Source organism: Musca domestica, unplaced genomic scaffold (genome assembly GCF_030504385.1).
Source record: "Musca domestica strain aabys unplaced genomic scaffold, Musca_domestica.polishedcontigs.V.1.1 1, whole genome shotgun sequence".
Classification (NCBI taxonomy): Eukaryota; Metazoa; Arthropoda; class Insecta; order Diptera; family Muscidae; genus Musca; species Musca domestica.
Window position 1 is genome coordinate 42481827 of NW_026712114.1, and position 18656 is coordinate 42500482.

At 31.9% G+C, this 18656-nt stretch overlaps 1 protein-coding gene across 1 annotated transcript; it reads right to left on the bottom strand.

The window, feature by feature from the left end:
- Positions 1-2419: 2419 nt before the first annotated feature.
- Positions 2420-18525, bottom strand: LOC101893587 (AP-1 complex subunit sigma-2). The gene is made up of 5 exons (XM_005182899.4): positions 18363-18525; positions 18030-18208; positions 17856-17964; positions 15696-15833; positions 2420-3219 (listed from the first exon to the last, which is right to left on the bottom strand). Exons 1-5 carry the CDS (start codon positions 18363-18365, stop codon positions 3175-3177), a joined length of 474 nt encoding a protein of 157 aa, XP_005182956.1. The 5' UTR covers positions 18366-18525; the 3' UTR covers positions 2420-3174.
- Positions 18526-18656: the final 131 nt, after the last annotated feature.

Here is an 18656-nt window from a genome sequence, read left to right on the forward strand (position 1 = left end):
ACATATAGAAAACCATTTCGGAAGGAACCTCTCAATTTATTAAAAAACAATCGATGCAATGGCAATGAGGACGAACATTCTGTAAGAAAAGTAATAAAAAGTCTTATTGCAGAAGAGGAAAAAGAAGAAAAGCTGCCACGCGCAGAAGATCGAAAAATTGTCTACGAATGTGGTAAATTTGCAGGAAAAGAATGCATCGACGAATTAGAAAAAGCCCAAGAAATGTTTCTGGTTTCGGAAGTATATCACCAGAGAGAACTCAATTACAAGCCACGCATAACCTTAAGAACGGAAGACGACAAAGCAGAGCGTACCATAGAGCCAATGGTAATCCTTTCCGACGTGAATGATGGCGGTCTGCATCGATGGACTATTAATGCGGTATGGAGAATGAAGCCGGCAGATAAAGGTGGAGGAATCGGCAAGAGAGGCTGGATTAAACGTTGGAGTCGTTTCCTGGAAGCGGTTACCTGATATTATTTCAACATATATAGTATAGTAAAATTAGTTTTTAATCTAAATATTTTTTATACAGTCCTGTTCTACACCCATTTAATTTCTAATACAGTCCACTAAAATATACGCATTTAAGCCGCCCGGGAGAATGTACAAAATACTTTGTACATACTTTTAAGTGCGGTTGAGGCGTTGGGAAAATGTAGCAATAAAAGATAAATGTTCTAAAATTAAATATTTCCCAGCCGCCATAAAATATCACATGTGAAGAATTCGGTGATCTTGTGCGCTGACGCATACGATAATGCGTGAGATAATAAAGGTTATGACCCACACGCACATATATTGATGCGCTGAGTAGATGTACAAGACCACTTGAATGAGATGCCAAGCAGCCCTGCAATGTTCTCCATTCAATATTAGAATAGATAAGAACAATTGTGTGGCTGCGACTAGGTTAAGTTAGATTAGTTTCAGTAGTACGTAAGGAACATATTTTAGAAATAAAATTAGAATTGAATCTACAGCCAAACCGTTCGGTTGGTTTTCTTTCCTCATCTAAACATTGATCCTTCGAGCCGGATCGAGAATTGAATCAACAGCCAAACCATTCGGTTGGTTTTCTCTTCTCACTCAAAGTCAAACGCCATAATTTTTATTTTGTTTTCTTTTATTGAACGAAAGCAAAAAAGTTAGGAAATAGCATCAAATTTTAGAATAAGTTTAGATTTGTTCGAATTGGTCACCTTTGGCACGAATGGCCTTCAAATGGTCAATGAAATAGTCACACGTTGCCCGAATGTTGTTTTGCGCGATTTTAGCCCATTCCCGGCGAAGCGCTTGCTTGAGGTGATCGATACTTTGGTATTTTTTAGTGCCAACATTGCTTTCCAAAATATTCCTGATACAATATTCCAACGGATTGGTATCCGGAGATTTTGGTGGCCATTGTGCGCTGGAAATGAAACGAGGAACCTAATTTTGTAACCATTCTTGGGTAGCGCTTGCTGAATCCTGTTGGAATGTCCAAAGTCTGCCGCCGAAATGTTTATGTGCCCAAGGCTTTAATACACCCTCCAGAATATTTTCGCGATAATATTCGGCATTTATTCTGATGCCACGGTCGATTAATAACAGCGGAGAGAGACCATTGGCTGTTATGGCGGCCCATACCATCACCCTGGCCGGTGCTTGAGTTCTGGTGGCCAACCGAAGGTGCACATTTTCTCTCTCTACTCTTTGGCAAGTAGACACGATCATTTTGTTTGTTTACAAACTGCTGGACAACGAATGTTTTTTCATCGGAGAAAACCAAATTCGGCAGTTCACCACTTTCGCTCAAGCGAAGCAACTCTTTAGCTCGTTTGAGTCTATATTTATTCCGTTGCGGTGTAAACTCTTGCACTTTTTAGAATTTCAATGGCTTTACCCCGAGCTCTTTTTCTAATATTTGCCGAATGTTTGTGTTTGTGTTTAAGAACTTCAAACCTCGCCAGACATAATGAAGATCTTCAATCTATGGCAAACTTCTTAAAGACCTTCAATCTGTACAAATTTTTTACGTTTTCAATCTTTAAAAGTTGTTTTGTAGACACAATTTTGAAAGACGATTTGGTAGTAGTGAGGAGTTCTTAAGTCCTCTTAAAGGCCTTCCATCTGCAATCTATGTATAAAAGACCCCAATTCAATATTTAGAAGTTTTCAATCTATAGAAGTTCTTATGATGCAGTAATCTATTGAAGGCCTTTGCAAGAACGTGAAGTCCATAGAAGTTTTTTTTGAGGGTCTTCAATCTACATAAATCCTCTTTAAGGTCGTCTATCTTTGGAATGCATTTTATAGGGCTGTAGCTGTCATTTTGAGGGTTTTCAATACGTAGATATTGTGAATATAAAGTTTTTTTTATTAAATATGTATACTTACATCAAATCCATCCATCTGTAACCCTTGATTAAAAAACCCATTTGTATTGAGCAAATATTTATTATAATAAATTTTATATAGTTTTCTTTTTTGTAATAATCATTAGTATGTGGCTATACACACAATTATATTATATATAAAACTTTTTTTGGAATGAAAATGAGAAAATTGTGTTTTTTTTAATGAAAAATACAACTAAAACTAACAAGGATCCAATCAATTCGTTTTTCGGCTGTGTCTTTTTTTTGTGTTCTCTTTTTTTTTTTTTGTTTTGTGCTACATGAATGAATTACAAAAACAAAATTAATAAAAATATATATAAATTATAAAATCGTTTAAAACTTAAGTAGAATTAAGGCCATTTTCTTTGTTTTGTGTTTTTTTTTCTTCTTTAGTTAATAATACTACGCACACATACACAAGTAGATACTTATTGGATATATTTATACAACAAATTATATGTTATGTAGCTCTGGGGGTGTTCATTGATATTATTTTTAAGGTTGGTGGTTGGTACATTTATTTATATAAAGAATACATGGAGATATATGTATATAGTTTTGTTGTTGTTGTTGTTGTATAAAAGCACTCCTTAAATGTTTGATTGGTGTAAATGTTTTTTTTTTCTGTAATTGGGGGAGGGTCGACAGGAGATTTAAAAAAAAAAATTTCAAAAATATGTTGTTTTTTTTTGGCTTTTTTGAAATTTTCTTTTGTAAGGACAGAATTTAGGTTTCTATTACATTTGTTGTACTAACACACATATACAGAGTACCCAAAAGGTGTAGATACATTTTATCCGAGACCATGATCATCAAAGAATCCCTGAGGAGTTTCATCCTGAAAATAAACGAAAAAATAGGAATTGCATGGCAAAATATGTCAAATCTGTAAAGGAGTATGGAACTTAAAAGGAAAATGGAAATTTATTATGTTTTCATGAGATTCAAAGACATTAAAATACATTATGATCGTGGATTTTTAAGGACTTTTTCACGGATCTATATTATTTATACTAGCTCTATAATTATATATTAAATGTATTTATAATTACTTTCGGCTCTGTAGTGTTTTTCAAGGTTTATTTGTTTTCTAATCCTTGATTTTTGAATATATTTTCTTCAAGAACTATCAAGCTCTAAAGTCTTGGATTTTTAGACACGTTTTTGATTTACAATAAATAAACATATTTTCTTCAAAGACTATCAGCTCTATATCGAACATTTTTAATAAAATTTTTTTCAAGTACTATATGTTATGGAATCCTGGATTATAAAAGGAATAAGTGCCCTAGAATCATGGATTCCTTCAATAATTTTTTTTTTCAAGGACCATGAGCCTTAGTGTCGTCATTTTCTTAAACGAAATGTGTCAGGGACTCTTAATTTTATAATCGTATTTTTTACACTCTGGGCCTTAGAATTGTGTAAAAATTATTTTTCAAGGACTCTAAATCTTAGTTTGATAAAATTTTTTAAGGACCTTTAGTCTTAGAGTCGTGAAATTTTGTAAGCAAAATGTTTAAGAAACTCTGAGCCTTAGAATAGTGGACTAAAAAATAAAGACTATGAGCCTTAGAATAGTGATTTTTGAAAAAACATTTTTAAAGGACTTTTAGTCTTGAAATCGTGAATTTTTAAATACAATTTTTCAAGAACTATGAGGCTTAGAGTCTTGTTTTTTAACAATTTTTTAAGGACTCTGAGCCTCAGAATTCGTTTTTTATAATTTGTTTAAAGGACAATTAGTTTAGATCCGTGGACCAAGAAGGTAGAATTTTTTAAACTAAATTTTTATAAGGAATCTGAGCATTAGAATCGTTTGTTTTTTAAAATAAATATTGATGGACTATGTGCCTTAGAATCGTGCATTCATTCATTGAAGGACTATCGCCTTAGAATCGTGGATTTTTTTAACAAATCTTTTAAAGGAATCTGAGCCTTGGATCGTGAATTTTTTAAACTAATCTTTTAAAGGAATCTGAACATTCGAATCATGGATTTTGTAAGAGTATTTTTTTCAAGGACCACAAGTCTGCGCTCCTCAAATTTTTAAACATAACATTTCAAGGACTATAATCCCTAAAATCGTGTTTTTTTTTTTTTTGTTTTTGACAAAAGTTGGCAAGGACTATAAGCCTTTTTATCGTGGAATATTAGCCAAAAAATTGTGGATTTTTTAACAAAATTTTCTACAAAGATTCAGAAGCTTTAAAACAAACATTTTCAGGGACTATAAGTCGTAGAAACGAAATTAGTTTAATACAAATTTCAAATGCACACAAAAATTTTCTGGTATTCCGTTCCTTAGAAACGTGGAGTTTGAAACATCCGTGAGGATCGGACGATAATTGCAACATGTTGTAATAAACCCAACCTGTGTTGTAAGGTGCAAACATATTACTATATACTTCAATATCATAAGTCATTGAAAAAATCTTGCCCAGCCCTAAGCTCTAGCCCCATGGTAACTTCCGCGTCGATGGGTCTGTAATTGCGACCTGTAGAGCAACTGCGAAATCAGGAAAATTTTCAGTTTTTGGTCCATTTCAATCCCTGAATATTATGGACATACATAGCTAGATCGACTCAGCTCGGCAAGATAGGAAGATCCATATATAATTTCCTATGTGGGAAACCAATATTTCGAGGTGTTACATAAAGTTTACTTTTACGCCACCTTGTTGACAGCATTATTATAGCATTTTCTGATAGGCCGATTACGTTTGCGCCACCTTGTATTAATACTAACATATATATTTAATTATATGTTTTTATAGAATGTTGTGATCTAATTTTAATTCTGTTTTTTTACCTTTTTTAAGAAATTGACCAGAGCTATTAAACGTTTTGAATGGGGGTTAATTTGTTTTTGCAATAACATTCCCCATGTAATGAATACCTTAAAATTCATGGATTCTACTTTCATAATCTTTCAGGGTTTTCATGAAATTTAGGGAAAAAAGTTGATTTCTACGACACAGTGCAATCGGGGTTTATACAACTTTTTTTTTAAAACAGAATCTTTTCTCTCAATGTTTCCCAAAAAGAAATCTCATGAAAACTTAATATATTTCTTACAAATTGAATACTTACACTCGTATAGAAAACATATAATATATTACTTATTTTAGAAATGTGTATTAAATTCATGGACAAAGCACATTAAAGCTATTTTCGTACTATATATAAATATATTAGTGAAGTTTGCAATTGTTTTTTTATTTGATTGTTATTGTTTTATATTGAAATGAATTCACCAAGTAAAGTTATTGTGTAAGTACATGTTACAGACCATTCACCCATATCCATATTTTTTTCTTAATTTACTATTACGAAATATAAAATTGTGAGTATGAGTTAAAAATTAATTTACACAACATTTACAATCCATTCTTATTATTTTTATATTTATATATTTTCATCATAACTTTTTTTAGTTGACAGTTTAAATTTCACCAAAATAAAATAAATTACAAGTGAACATTTACAAACACATAGAAAACATCACAGGTCACACTCACACACACACAGAGTACCACAAATGGACACAAGACACTCTCCTTCTTGTAATTAAATAATACCATTATTAAAGTATTTGTGTAAATTACCATTTTCTTAATACTAAATTTTTATTGTTCTAAAATAATGGTGGAAAGACAATCATTTTGTTTTCTAGATGTGGCTGCTTTCTTTATAGAATCGAATGCAAACCATGAAATAAAAAGAAACCAGTTGATTTTGTTTTAAAATTTTTATATATTTTTTATTGTTTTTGTTTTTTTTTTCTTCAACAACACCATTAAACTATACATGTATGTCTTTGTTTGTGTAATTACAACTACATAACTTTATATTGGAAGTTCCATATTTTTGTTTAGATTATTGGAATACATTTAAAATTGAATAGAGTCTTGACTTATTTTGTATTGGATGTCATTGTTCTTTGTTTGTTCATTTAGTTTGTTTTAATTTATTATTATTATTTTTTTTTTTCATTCCTAGGCATCAGTTTGCAATTTTCTTTTATTGCTTGGTTTTTTATTTAAACTATACTTTTTTTGTAATAAATTATTTGTTTAATAAAAGGATGGACTTACAACAATTCTTAAGATTTTGTTTTTTACTTCTATGCTTTGCATGATGACCGCTTGTTCTGTTGTAATGTAAGAGGATGATTTGGAAGTAGCAGTAAAAACGCTTTATGGATCTTTACACTGCCGTGAAATCGGGTATGGGTGCTAAAACGCTAATCACATTCATTTTCCGCTAACATCAATAGCAATTTAACTACAGGACATTTATTTTGGTGGGAGGTGGTGTACACAAAATTAAAATGCAATATTTTCTCATTCTACACGAAAAAAGCATTCAATCTGTATAAGCTAGATTTTTTTATCTGAAATTTTTATTTAATTCTCCAGTTTTTGATATTTGGGACATTTGATACCACAATGAGACTTCGCTTTGTTCTTTAAAAACTATGAATGAAATGCTTAAATATATGTTTTCCAATGTATTGAATGATGGGAGGCAATTTCCGATACGTTTTTTGTTTTCTATTTAAAATTGGGCTTAATGTTATGATGGTTAATCGAAATCCTTTTTACATATCAGTTTTCAAAATGGTTACAACTACCACATTCAATCAGTCAAGTACAAATATTTGGAATCAGTCGTATTGTGAAAAAATATAGAGAAAAGTTTCGTTCTAAAACCTGCAATAAGAATCTACTATTTTTTCCACTTTTGCAATTTGTTAATAGAAAACAGTTCAAAATATAAAATAATAATCTTGAATCATGTTTATTTGAAATTGTTGACTTATTAGGTGAAGTTCATTTGTGTCATTTATTATTTCATGTTCTAATTTATATTTCATGTTCTAATATTCGCTGAAGTAAAAATTAATTGTTTCAAAAGTGTTTTCAATAATTTGGTTTGAAAATTGTTCGCAAATTGGATTTTGATCTTTTCCCTTTAACGTTTTCTTTTTACTCAAAATGACAGGTTAATTTTTAAGTAAAATATATAAATAATTCGGGAATACTGGTAGGCATTTAAAGTTTTCAAAAATTTGGCCCGCTATGGGGGATGTACCAGAAGGAGTAGTCCGACATATTACATCTTCATACCAGGTCATGTATTGGTAGAAATATTGAGATGTGCCGAGTTTAAAAGGAATCGGATGCTCATTTCACGATTTACGATCTTCATGGCTATTCAAAATTGTGTCCCGTTATGTGGGAGGTAACAGAAGGGGTAGACCGATAGATCCCATCTCCGGTTCGATCTCTACCATCAGATCTTGCATTGATGGAACTATTGATATGTACCAAGTCTGAATGGAACTGGTTGTTAATATCGCGTTTTATGAACTTCAGGAATATTCAAAAATTTTGACCCTTGTGGGGGAGGTTCCGGAAGGAGTGAACCGATATATCGCATCTTCAGATTACATGTTGAGTTGGTTGAAATAATGAGATGTGTGAAATATGAGAACAATTGGACTCTTATTTCACATATTGTAAGAGTTACAATTATTTAAAATTTTGACTCTTTGTGGGGGAGGTACTGGATGGAGTGGTCTTATATATCCTCCATCTTCACACCAGACCTTGGGTTATTACAAATATTGTGATGTGTGTAATTTGAAGAGAACCGGATACTTATTTCGGTTTTATGATGGTTCCGATCTCTGCCATATTTATAACAGATCTTCTGTTGATGGAAATATTGTAATGTCCGAGTCCGAATGGAATCGGATATTAATTTCGTGTTTTATGAGCTTCATGAATGTTCAAAATTTTGAACTTTTGTGTGGGAGTGTACTGATATTGCCATCTCTTAACTCGATCTAAGTTTGACAAAAATATTACGATGTACCAAGTTTGGACCGAATCGGATACTCCCTTCGAGAGTTATCGTGGGCACCAGCCAGCAGGACAGACAGACGGACGGACATCGTTAGATCGACTCCAAATGTCCTGAAACGAATTTGGTCCAAAGAGACCTAGGATCTAAAAACCGTTTTTCGACTAGGCACGTTTTGAACGTATCAAATGATATATACCCTCTCTCTAGTCAATTGGCTGAGGGTATAATTAACTGGTCCCTTGCAATATTTTTCTTCAGCCCTTTTTCTTTTCATTGCTTTCGATGAATAGAATTCGTTGAATAGTTTGAAATACTTGATTATTGATTATCTTCAAACTTAAAATTGTTTGGACCCGTTTCTTTATGAGGATATGAAAGTGAATTCAAAGGTTCCAAAAAGTAGTTTAATACAAACAACCCGTAAATAAAGGTCAAACGTCTGTAAAAGTAAAAGATGTGACAAAAATCATAAAAATGCCGCATATAAGGAGAAACAGTACTATGGAGACAAAACTTGGACCTATATGGACAGTTCTTTGCAAGAATGTTTCCATCAAACTGGAAACACAAACTGACAATTTAAAACAAAAACCCAGCAAGGACCTATATGGACTTTTTTCAATACCAAAAAATCTGCGTACGTAAAATATATATTTGCTAAATTTTATCAATCGGTTTTATATGGTTGGAAACTTCAGCGATTTCCACAGACGAACATAACTAAAATTTATGTTGAATAAGAATATATATTTAAATGGCTATTTTTGTGAAATATAAACGGAGTGATAAACTTAATATATTCTCTATATTGAGGTGGAGGGTGTAAAAAATATAAATCGACTTTGGTAAACTCGAAAATCGAGTTTTAGTTTATTCTGCAAGCTCTTTGTCCATTTTTTTTTTCAAAATCAAAAGTCAAGTTTAACGAGTCCCCAAACTCTTGTTATTTTCCAAAATGTTCTGAAGAAACTTTTTTTCGACTTGGTTTTCTACTTGTCAGTTAGATTGATTGCTGTGGCTAGTAGGGTACCAGGTCCAAATGTGATTCTCCATTTCAAATATATTTCAACATTCAAAACATCAAAAAATCAGGCGTTACTGTCGTAAGGTAGGTAGGTAGGTGGCAGAATTAACAAGGTAATCTTGTGCATTCATATGCAAAGTGTTATCCTTGACAACAATCATAAATCCATTGTATATACACAAATCTGAGATGGGAAGGTAAATTACAACAAATTCAGAGCTGGATATTGTTATTAAAAATGACGTTACCTTGAGTTAAATCAACCATGGTATGTGGTATTGCCCAAACATAACAATACCTTCCAATTTGTTTTGTCCATCATTTTTAAAGGTAGATACTGTAATTTGCATTTTCCCACAAAGGAGGATAACGTCTCTTTCAGATTTTAAGTATTCAAAATTTTCTGCCATATTTGGTCAGGTGGCCAAAGGCTTATTTTAGTGGAAGAGGATAAACATGTTTAGTACAATTTCTTTTTATTTGTAACTTAATGATGACGTTTTTATTGACGCCACTACATCAATTTGCCAAATTCAATCCCAACTCTCCCTTGTTTTCTCTGGGCATGGACGTATGCGGTCACAATTAATGTTTATATTAATTTGTAAAACATTTCAGGCTAGACTAAGTTATAAAGTCAATGTGTTGCTCTTTATCGTCCTGTAAGAAAATATTAATTACAGCGATTTAATCATCTACGATACTAAACTAAATACCATACCGGTCATTTTTACCACTGCGGTAAATGTACGCAAAAATATGTAATTAATTTCCATTTAAAGGTAACTTCTTGTCGTGCTAAAAAGTGTATTTACAATGTACCCAGAATGAAAATCTCGATAATCGATACGATATTTGTATTTCCAATTGTCGCATTTACCAGTTGCCAATAGGTTTGTTTATATTGTCCAAGTGTGTTTAAAATACATTTTTAAATCCAATTAGAGATTTAATTTTCAACAATCTATAGACCTTCAACCATTGTTTTTTTTTCTCACTCTCTCTTTATGCATTAAAAATTTAATTTAAATCGGCATTTTATATAATTATTGTTTATGAATATTGTGCATGGTGTGTTATACAAAAACTTCGTTGCATTGTGTTTTGTAATTTTGTTTACAATTTTGCATTTTTGCAACAGGGTTAGTAAATGTGGTGACAACTTTTTACTTTTGTTTGTTTTTATCACATCTAAAATTCAAATGTTTTATTTATCTATTCAACACTGGCATCAACACCAACAAAATTCATTAATGTGCAAGATGACATTTGTCTTTTTTTGGTGATTTAAAATGATTTACTCTCTTTTGTCTAAATGAGTCCAATATCTCTTAAAGTGCCCTCTACAACGTCATCCTAGATAGAGTAGCAGTAGTAATGTGGTGGTTGTAGTACGTACACAGGATCATAGGCAGAGAATGAAAGTTAGAGAAGGAAGAGAATAGTAAAAATAATAACAATAATGTAAAGAAAGTGTTTAGCTAGCTAGAAAACAGCCGTTACGTACTAAATCATGTTACACATAATGACAACAAGTGTTACTAAAACAAACACGACAAAAAGGAATATCGAGGAAGGAAGAAGAGAAATACAACAATAGTAAAATTACAGTATTTAACAACATCTTTTTTCTGAAATATATTTTTTTTTTTGTTTTCTTTCTTAATTTTTAAAAGAAAACTAGAAAAAATCGTATGGGAGGATAACAATTGGTGCAATTTTCATAGGAGGGAAAAATGTGTGTTTGCTACAAATTAATTTATTTAAAATGAATTTACAGTTAGAGGAGAAATTATGAAATTGAAAAATTTCATTACAAAAAAAAAATATAAAATTAATACATTTTCGTTATTTTCTTTTTACATTTACAATTAAAGCTTGATCTCTGTCTATGGAACTGCTTCTTAGATTATTTACAGCCTTGTTTCGCTGGAAACAACATTGATTTGCGAAAAATATTACAACATTGGGAAGAAAATGATTGTCTTTCACACTAAATCTAGTTATTGTTACGTATTTATTTGTTTATACAATAAATTTTTGTTTGTTAACAATAAACATAGGTTTTGATGTTATTCGTAGTACTTACTTTGAGCTTACTTTTGTCTCTAAATTATTAGTTTTTAGTTAAACGATACTATACACCAAACATAGCTTGTGAGTTTAGACATAAAATATTATTGTGTATGCGCAAATGTGTCCTTCTAACAAGAATAATGTGATCCTCAGCTAATCACTGTCGTTGGAAATTTCATTAAATATCTAGATTTCTTAAATATAAAAACTAGGTTCTAAATTGATGGAACAGAATATATAAATACTTTCCACAATTTCTAGAAATCATACTTGTTGATCCGGTAAAAACTACCATTCCTACAAGAATAAAGTGATCCTCGCCTAATTGCTGCTGTTAGAAATTTCGTTAGATATCTAGAAATTCTTAAACGTGTCAGCCTCCGCCCGGCTACGTCGGTGTTATACAACCAGCATCCAAACTATCTCCTATGGACACTTTAGAAAAGATCTTCATATTGTAACGAATAAAGAATCCAAGTAATTGTAGAAGCAATACAAGAATTCAGAGCTTTCAACTTCGAGTATCAGCCTAACATCTAGAAAATTAATCAAAACAAACCCAACCCGACAATATATATAATCAAGTATATATATTGTACAATAACACAAATTCTGGAAAAATATCATGATTTGACAGAATGCTGCCCTGAAAACAGGGACAGGGTGTCCCATGACAGTTGTGGACCATCTAAATAAGGAGGCGAATGTCCTTCCCGTACGTCAGGATAACAATATGCTTTCGTTGCATCACTTGATTGGGTGCTATTATGGAAGTCATCCAAAAAATCGTATAGTGAGAAAACTCCCCACCCAGGCCTATTAGAAAGGAAGGTCCAACGATATACGAGATACCCTATGGATCAAGGAGCCTATCAGCCGTGTCTAATTCAAATTTATACTGATGCCATCAGCAACTACAGTATGAATGCCATTCTCGCAGTTTTTGACATTACAGATAGAAAATAGATGAAGTCATAATCTTATAACTCGAATCGAATAAAAGACTCCCCACGATCACTAGTTTAAAAACTGCCACGTGGCTCCAGGGTGAGGTAAAGAAAACATTTATAAATAGTATTATATGGATTCAATATTCGATCTAGTTCCATTATTAACTACAAATTTAATGGAAACGGGTGGGGAATGCCGGGAGCCCGCCTAGATATTTTTTCTACAGGGTTTGATAGCTGATATCAGCAAACCAATATAGACAATATTCTGAGAGAATCCATTGCGAACTCAAAATACTGAATTCGAAACAGTTCCATTAGAAAATGTGTCTTTAATCGTAAAAATGTCAATTATTGAGGGTAGCGTTATATGGTGGCTATAGCAAAACGGATCTATATGTAGACTGCTCCGAAGGTAGAACCCATTACAAGATACACATTTCAAACAATTTCGTTAAAAAATGTGGCTAGTATAATCAGAATACTGAATGATAGGAGGTACGGTTATGTTAGGGTCTATAGGAAAACGAAAGTTTATATAGGCAGTTATTTGCCATGGTGATTGATATCTATTGCGAACATCAAATATCATATTTGAAAATCTGTCGTTAGAAAATGCCGAATATTACTAGGTACCCTTATGTACGGGCCATAGGATCCGTGGATCTAAAACGAATTCTAAACCTCAAACCAACCGAAAAAAAGAAATTTTCAAACAAAATGTTCTAAAAACATTTGCTGAACACGAATATAGATATTTGACGGGATCTCTGACAAATACGTGGAGTTCCTACAAATGGTATGAATTTAATATAACCTCCTTTCCATGATGAACATTATAAGAATTGATGGAAAGTGATTTCCTTTTAGGAGATGCAATTTTGAAAAAAAAAAATATCTCGATTTTAGTCATATTGATTTGCACACAAATTCTTTGCAAAATGTCAAAGCGAAAATTTCTATATTTCGGGATTTTTATTTTCAATAGGGCGAAGGCTAAATAAACAGCTATGTATGTTTTTATACCGAAAAATAGGAAGCCCACAAATTTACATTTCAAGAAAAATTCTTAGTTTATGTGACAATGCTTTTCCCCATCACATCAGCACCGTAAACTTTTCAAGCTATCTATTTATGAATTCCGACTTTTAAATATTTTAATGAAGTGTTATAGGGCGTATGTAATTATTAACAACATTAAATAAATATTTCTATCCTTCCTTTCAAATCTATTTTATTTCGAGGAATGTATGCTAGTTTTATCTCAAGTTTTATTTACGGCCAATAAAGCTAAACCTTACTACTTGACCCAACTATAGACGCATACAACTGAACATAAATAATGTTTTAAAATATATATTTCTATTTTGTAGCAATTAATTAATTTTAATTTTTATAAATACACTCTATAGTCATACGTACATAAATATACAAAAAATTCCACTAAAACTAGGACGATTTTCTTTTTTAGGTTCTTTGAAGTTTTTTTTTTTTTTGAATAATATAATAAAAAACTTCAAACTATACACATACATACTATACTAAATAAAGGAAAACAATTGAATTTAATTTAAATATTCATTGAAGTCCTGATGATGTGAAGGAGGTAGTAGTGGTGGTTGTGGTGATGGTAGTAGTTGTAGTAGTAGTTATTATATTGACACAAAACGTATGCACAGAGTAGAGCATTGGTTACAACAAACAACACACAACAAACATCACATCAGGAGATTTTTTGTTTTGTTGGCAGTGGTTGGTAAATGATAGGTTGGAGGTAGTGATGATTATTGGTTGATTGGTTGGTTTGTTGGTAATAGTGTTATTTTTTATATTTATTAATTGATTAATATTTTTGGATGGTGGTAAGCATTGACGTGAGAAAACAGGGAAAAGGAAGGGTTAAGAGTTTATGATTAATATCACACAAAAGTTATTGTTATGAAAAAAAATATTTTGTTAAATTGATTTTATTACAAAACTATGGCATACAGTTGGCAAAGTCTTTATTTCGGTATTACTACTTATTAGTACAGATTGCGGGTGACTGGGTAATTGCTTGAGACGCAATAGCATCTCGAAAGAAAACTGTAACATGCACACAATAACACACTATGTGATTCAATTTGCGACTCTAACAATCCAAATAATTTACTATACTAATCCTAAAACTCAGGCTAAGAAGAGGTAGTACTAAAAAACAGAAACAAAAACAACAAACGACATCATGCAAAACTTACAGAAAAATAAAATAAATCTTAAGATAACATAAAGTCTACAAAAACACACAGCTCTACTTCTGTATTGTACTATAGATATTTGATTTTATAAATAAGTTAGATTTTGTAAATATATTAATTTTCGTTGGAAGGATATTTAGGATACTGTTTCGGGACGGCATTTGGTTTTGATTATACATTTTTTGAAAATTTTCTATGGCAAGTTATAAGTAATATAACAAGGAATTTGACAAGATTATTTGCGGCATTTAAAATTGTTGGAAGAAATATTAAATTTATTTTATGGTTTGTAATGTGTATGGAGAAAGCTGACTTCAGTTGTCAATTGATGCATGATCTCAAATCTTAATTCCCCATAACGGTGTCAGCTGATGCAAAAAGTGTTAAATAAAAATTGTATAGGTGATGGACTTTAACGTGGGCTCATTCCACATGCAAATGGCTTCAAATGTATCATATCTTTAAATGTCATGATAGCCAAGTAATTAAAAGCACTTTTAAAGCTTTATCACACACATTACAAATATTTTCTATACATATAATTTTGCCAAAATATTGCCCAATTGTTTTTAATATAAGTTTTGGGGGAGGCACATCGTTTACCATATAGTGTAAAGTTTTATACATCCCTAGAGAGCTTGGCTGTAGGCATTAATAAATTTTAGTCAAAATCATGCACATAAGTACATACATATGTACAATTTTTAATAGGAATAATGTAAATAATTGTAAAATTTAAAAATTTAGCAAAAATAAAATCAAAATTACTGTAAAGAATAAAAGAATTCCTCTTTCTTTTGTAAGTTGTTTTTTTTTTGGAATAAATTTAAAATAAAGTTATTTTTTGAATCCACATTATTGATTTTGTTTTTCGTATTTTTTTTTTTTTTGTGTAAAATAAAAGAAATAGAAATTATTATATTGTGATTAAAAACCATTTTAAATTTAAAACTTGAAAACGAAAAAAACAAAAAGTAAACAACGATGAACTCAGCATTGGATGCATTCAAAAGAAACGAAAAAATAAACAAATTTTAGACTAATTAACTAGTTATCAATAAAACAATAGGATGCGTTTGCGTTAGCGCTTTACAGATGTTTTTTTTTATGCATTAGCATTGCTTTATAAATCATATATTTCAGGCGTACTAACCTCTTGCAAAAGATCCTGAGATGCAATCGCTTTTAAGACATTCTTCTTGGATGTCTCTTGTATTTCACCGCCAATTAATAGTTCGTCTAGTATGAAATATGCCTTTTCAAAATTGAAAATTATATCCAATTCACAGACCTGCAAAAAATTAAACGTAAAAAGTTGATATGATTAAAGATAACAATAGGAAATCATTTAAATTCTGAATTGTACAGAAAATATACAGGGTTAGATAAAATCACTGTCACAAAGTCAAACGAAATAATTTTCAATTTTTTTTTAAATTTTTTTTGAGTAAAAGGAAATATGGGAATTTCGGAAATAGCATCAAATTTTAGAATATGTTTTGATTTGTTCGAATTGGTCAGCTTTGGCACAAATTATGGCCTTCAAACCGCCAATGAAACCGTCACACGATGCCCGAATGTTGCTCTGTGGTATTTTGGCCCATTCCTGGCGAAGCGCTTGCTTGAGGTGATCGATACTTTGGTATTTTTTAGTGCCAACCACACACAATAGTCCAACGAACTGGTATCTGGAGATTTTGGGGGCCATTGTGCGCGAGGAACCTCATTTTGTAACCATTCTTGGGTGGCGTGTGCTGTATGCGATGGTGCTGAGTCCTGTTGGAATGTCCAAGGTCTGCGGCCAAAATGTTTGCGTGCTCAAGGCTTTAATACACCTTCCAGAATATTTTTGCGATAATATTCTGCATTTGTTCTGATGCCACGGTCGATTAATACACGGAGAGCGACCATCGGCTGTTTTGGCGGCCCATACCGGCGCTTGAGTACTGGTGGCCAACCGAAGGTGCACATTTTCAGCTGACCTCTTTGGCAAGTAAATACGATCATTTTGTTAGTTTACAAACTGCTGGCCAACGAATGTTTTTTCATCGGAGAAAACAAATTCGGCAGTTCACCACTTTCGGCCAAGCGAAGCAACTCTTTAGCTCGTTGAGTCTATTTTCTTTATGTTGCGGTGTAAGTTTTTGCACTTTTTGGAATTTCAATGGCTTTACCTTTTATGAGCTCGGCTCATTTTTCAATATTTGCCGAATGGAATATTGCAATTTGTTCAGCTCACGAGCCATTTTTCGGCCACTGCGACGCGGATTTCGATCAAGTCGCTTCTTTACTTTTCGAACCATTTCTGCAGATGTTGTTGTTTTCTTCCGTCCACTTCCTTGACGTCAGACTACACTAACATTATCACGGTAATGAGCGATGGTACGAGACACAAAAGATTTATTCACATTTAAAAACTGGAGTGCTCTAACGATAGCCACTTGTGGTTCTCCAGCCAAATATTAAGAAATCACACTATCACGCTTAAATTCCACCACGAACAACTTTTTTCTGAAAAATTCTCACCAAAATGCTTTTGTACGCTTGTAAACAATATAATGAGCAATCACTGGAAAAAATTAAAAGCTGTCTGACGAGTGGCTTAGAAATGACAGCAGTCTAAAATTGGTTTCAGTTTTTTCATCTCACCCTGTATACTAAATGCAGGAGCAACACAAAAAAAGCAACTGTTCGTGAAATTTTGTTTTTTTTTTTTAAAGAAATTTGCCTTCCACAAGATTGACTTTTTTATTCCCATTGCCTAGGTCCCATAGAATAATTACATTTTATATTTTGCGGCAATAAGGCAATGTTTATAATATTTATAATGCTGTTTAAAATATACCAATTATATAATGGCAAACTTGGTATACGAACTACGAAATATGGAACTAAAAAAACAACTTTTCAAACAGAAACATACCCTTAATATAGATTATAAGCATAGTCATGTTTGTATAATTATTCCAATATTTTTGAGTTTTCACAGTTGGAAAGAAATGGAAAAAATGAATATAAAATATTCAATATCAATTGCTGAATTTAAAACAAGGAATACAAAGTATTCGATACAAAATGGCGGGGTATCAATATGCCTCAAATATAATATTTCCGAGGTTCACAAGTTGGGAGAAAATGGGGTCACATACTGAGAGATACGTATCGGACATCAAACATATCTTTATCTTTCTTTCAGACAGCAGTGTCTTATAATGATACTGATAAGACTAGTACTACCTTTCGTTAAGAATCGTATCACTTAACGCTTCATACAAAAAAAAAATATTTTCTAACCATTGACAGAAATACTTACGCTGCCAAAATATTTATCCAACAACTCCACATAGCGGTGTATAATTTCTAGGGTTAACAGTTCATTGTCATTCTGTTCAATTGCACAGCAAAAATATAAACTGGCATAGCTGCAAAGACATTATTTACCAGTTATATTCACAGTACATTTTTTACTTAATCTTTTCGTTTTTACCGTTTGTAAACAATTTTGCAATCTTTCCACTCCAGAAAGGAACACATTTTGGGTTTACGGGCCAAAATTGTTGTTACCAATTCCCGGGTTATCTTCTTCTTAACCTTATCCGGATAGGCATTGTACCATTTTTGTAAACGTAGCTTGCCTTGACGGCTAAACAATAGCATAAAAAGCATCTGAAAATATATTTCTTTATTAGTTTTATAGAATACACATAAATATTGCAATAGGCCCCCAAAGTAAAAATAATTGGGAAATTTGGGGCGCGTCATCATTTTTGCTAGCACCATTAAATCTGTCGTATTCAGTGTGTATTGGCACAGTTCTTACCATTTTTACAAATTTATTTGCTTAGTTCTGCAGTTTCTGATGATAAATTTATAAAATTGTTTTTAATTTGTTGTTAAAATCATTGAAATAAAATTCTTTTCTGTAAAACACAGTAAGAAAAATATATTGCAATGAATGAGTGTATCTATGCACTGAACATACGCATTGAGACACACACCTGTCATTTGTGTCATGATTTAAATAAAAAACGTTGCCACATTTTTTCGTAACATTAATTTAAGTAGTATTGCCAAGGGGTGAGTATAGAACTTTGTTGAAAACTAGTTAAATATT

Excerpts from the sequence above, each read along its gene's own strand:
- LOC101893587 (XM_005182899.4), bottom strand. Across the intron at positions 17,965-18,029 it reads TGCAAAATTGTTTACAAACG|CTATGCCAGTTTATATTTTT; the intron begins GTAAAAACGAAA and ends ATGTCTTTGCAG. Across the intron at positions 3,220-15,695 it reads CTCAGGATCTTTTGCAAGAG|GATGAAACTCCTCAGGGATT; the intron begins GTTAGTACGCCT and ends GTTTATTTTCAG.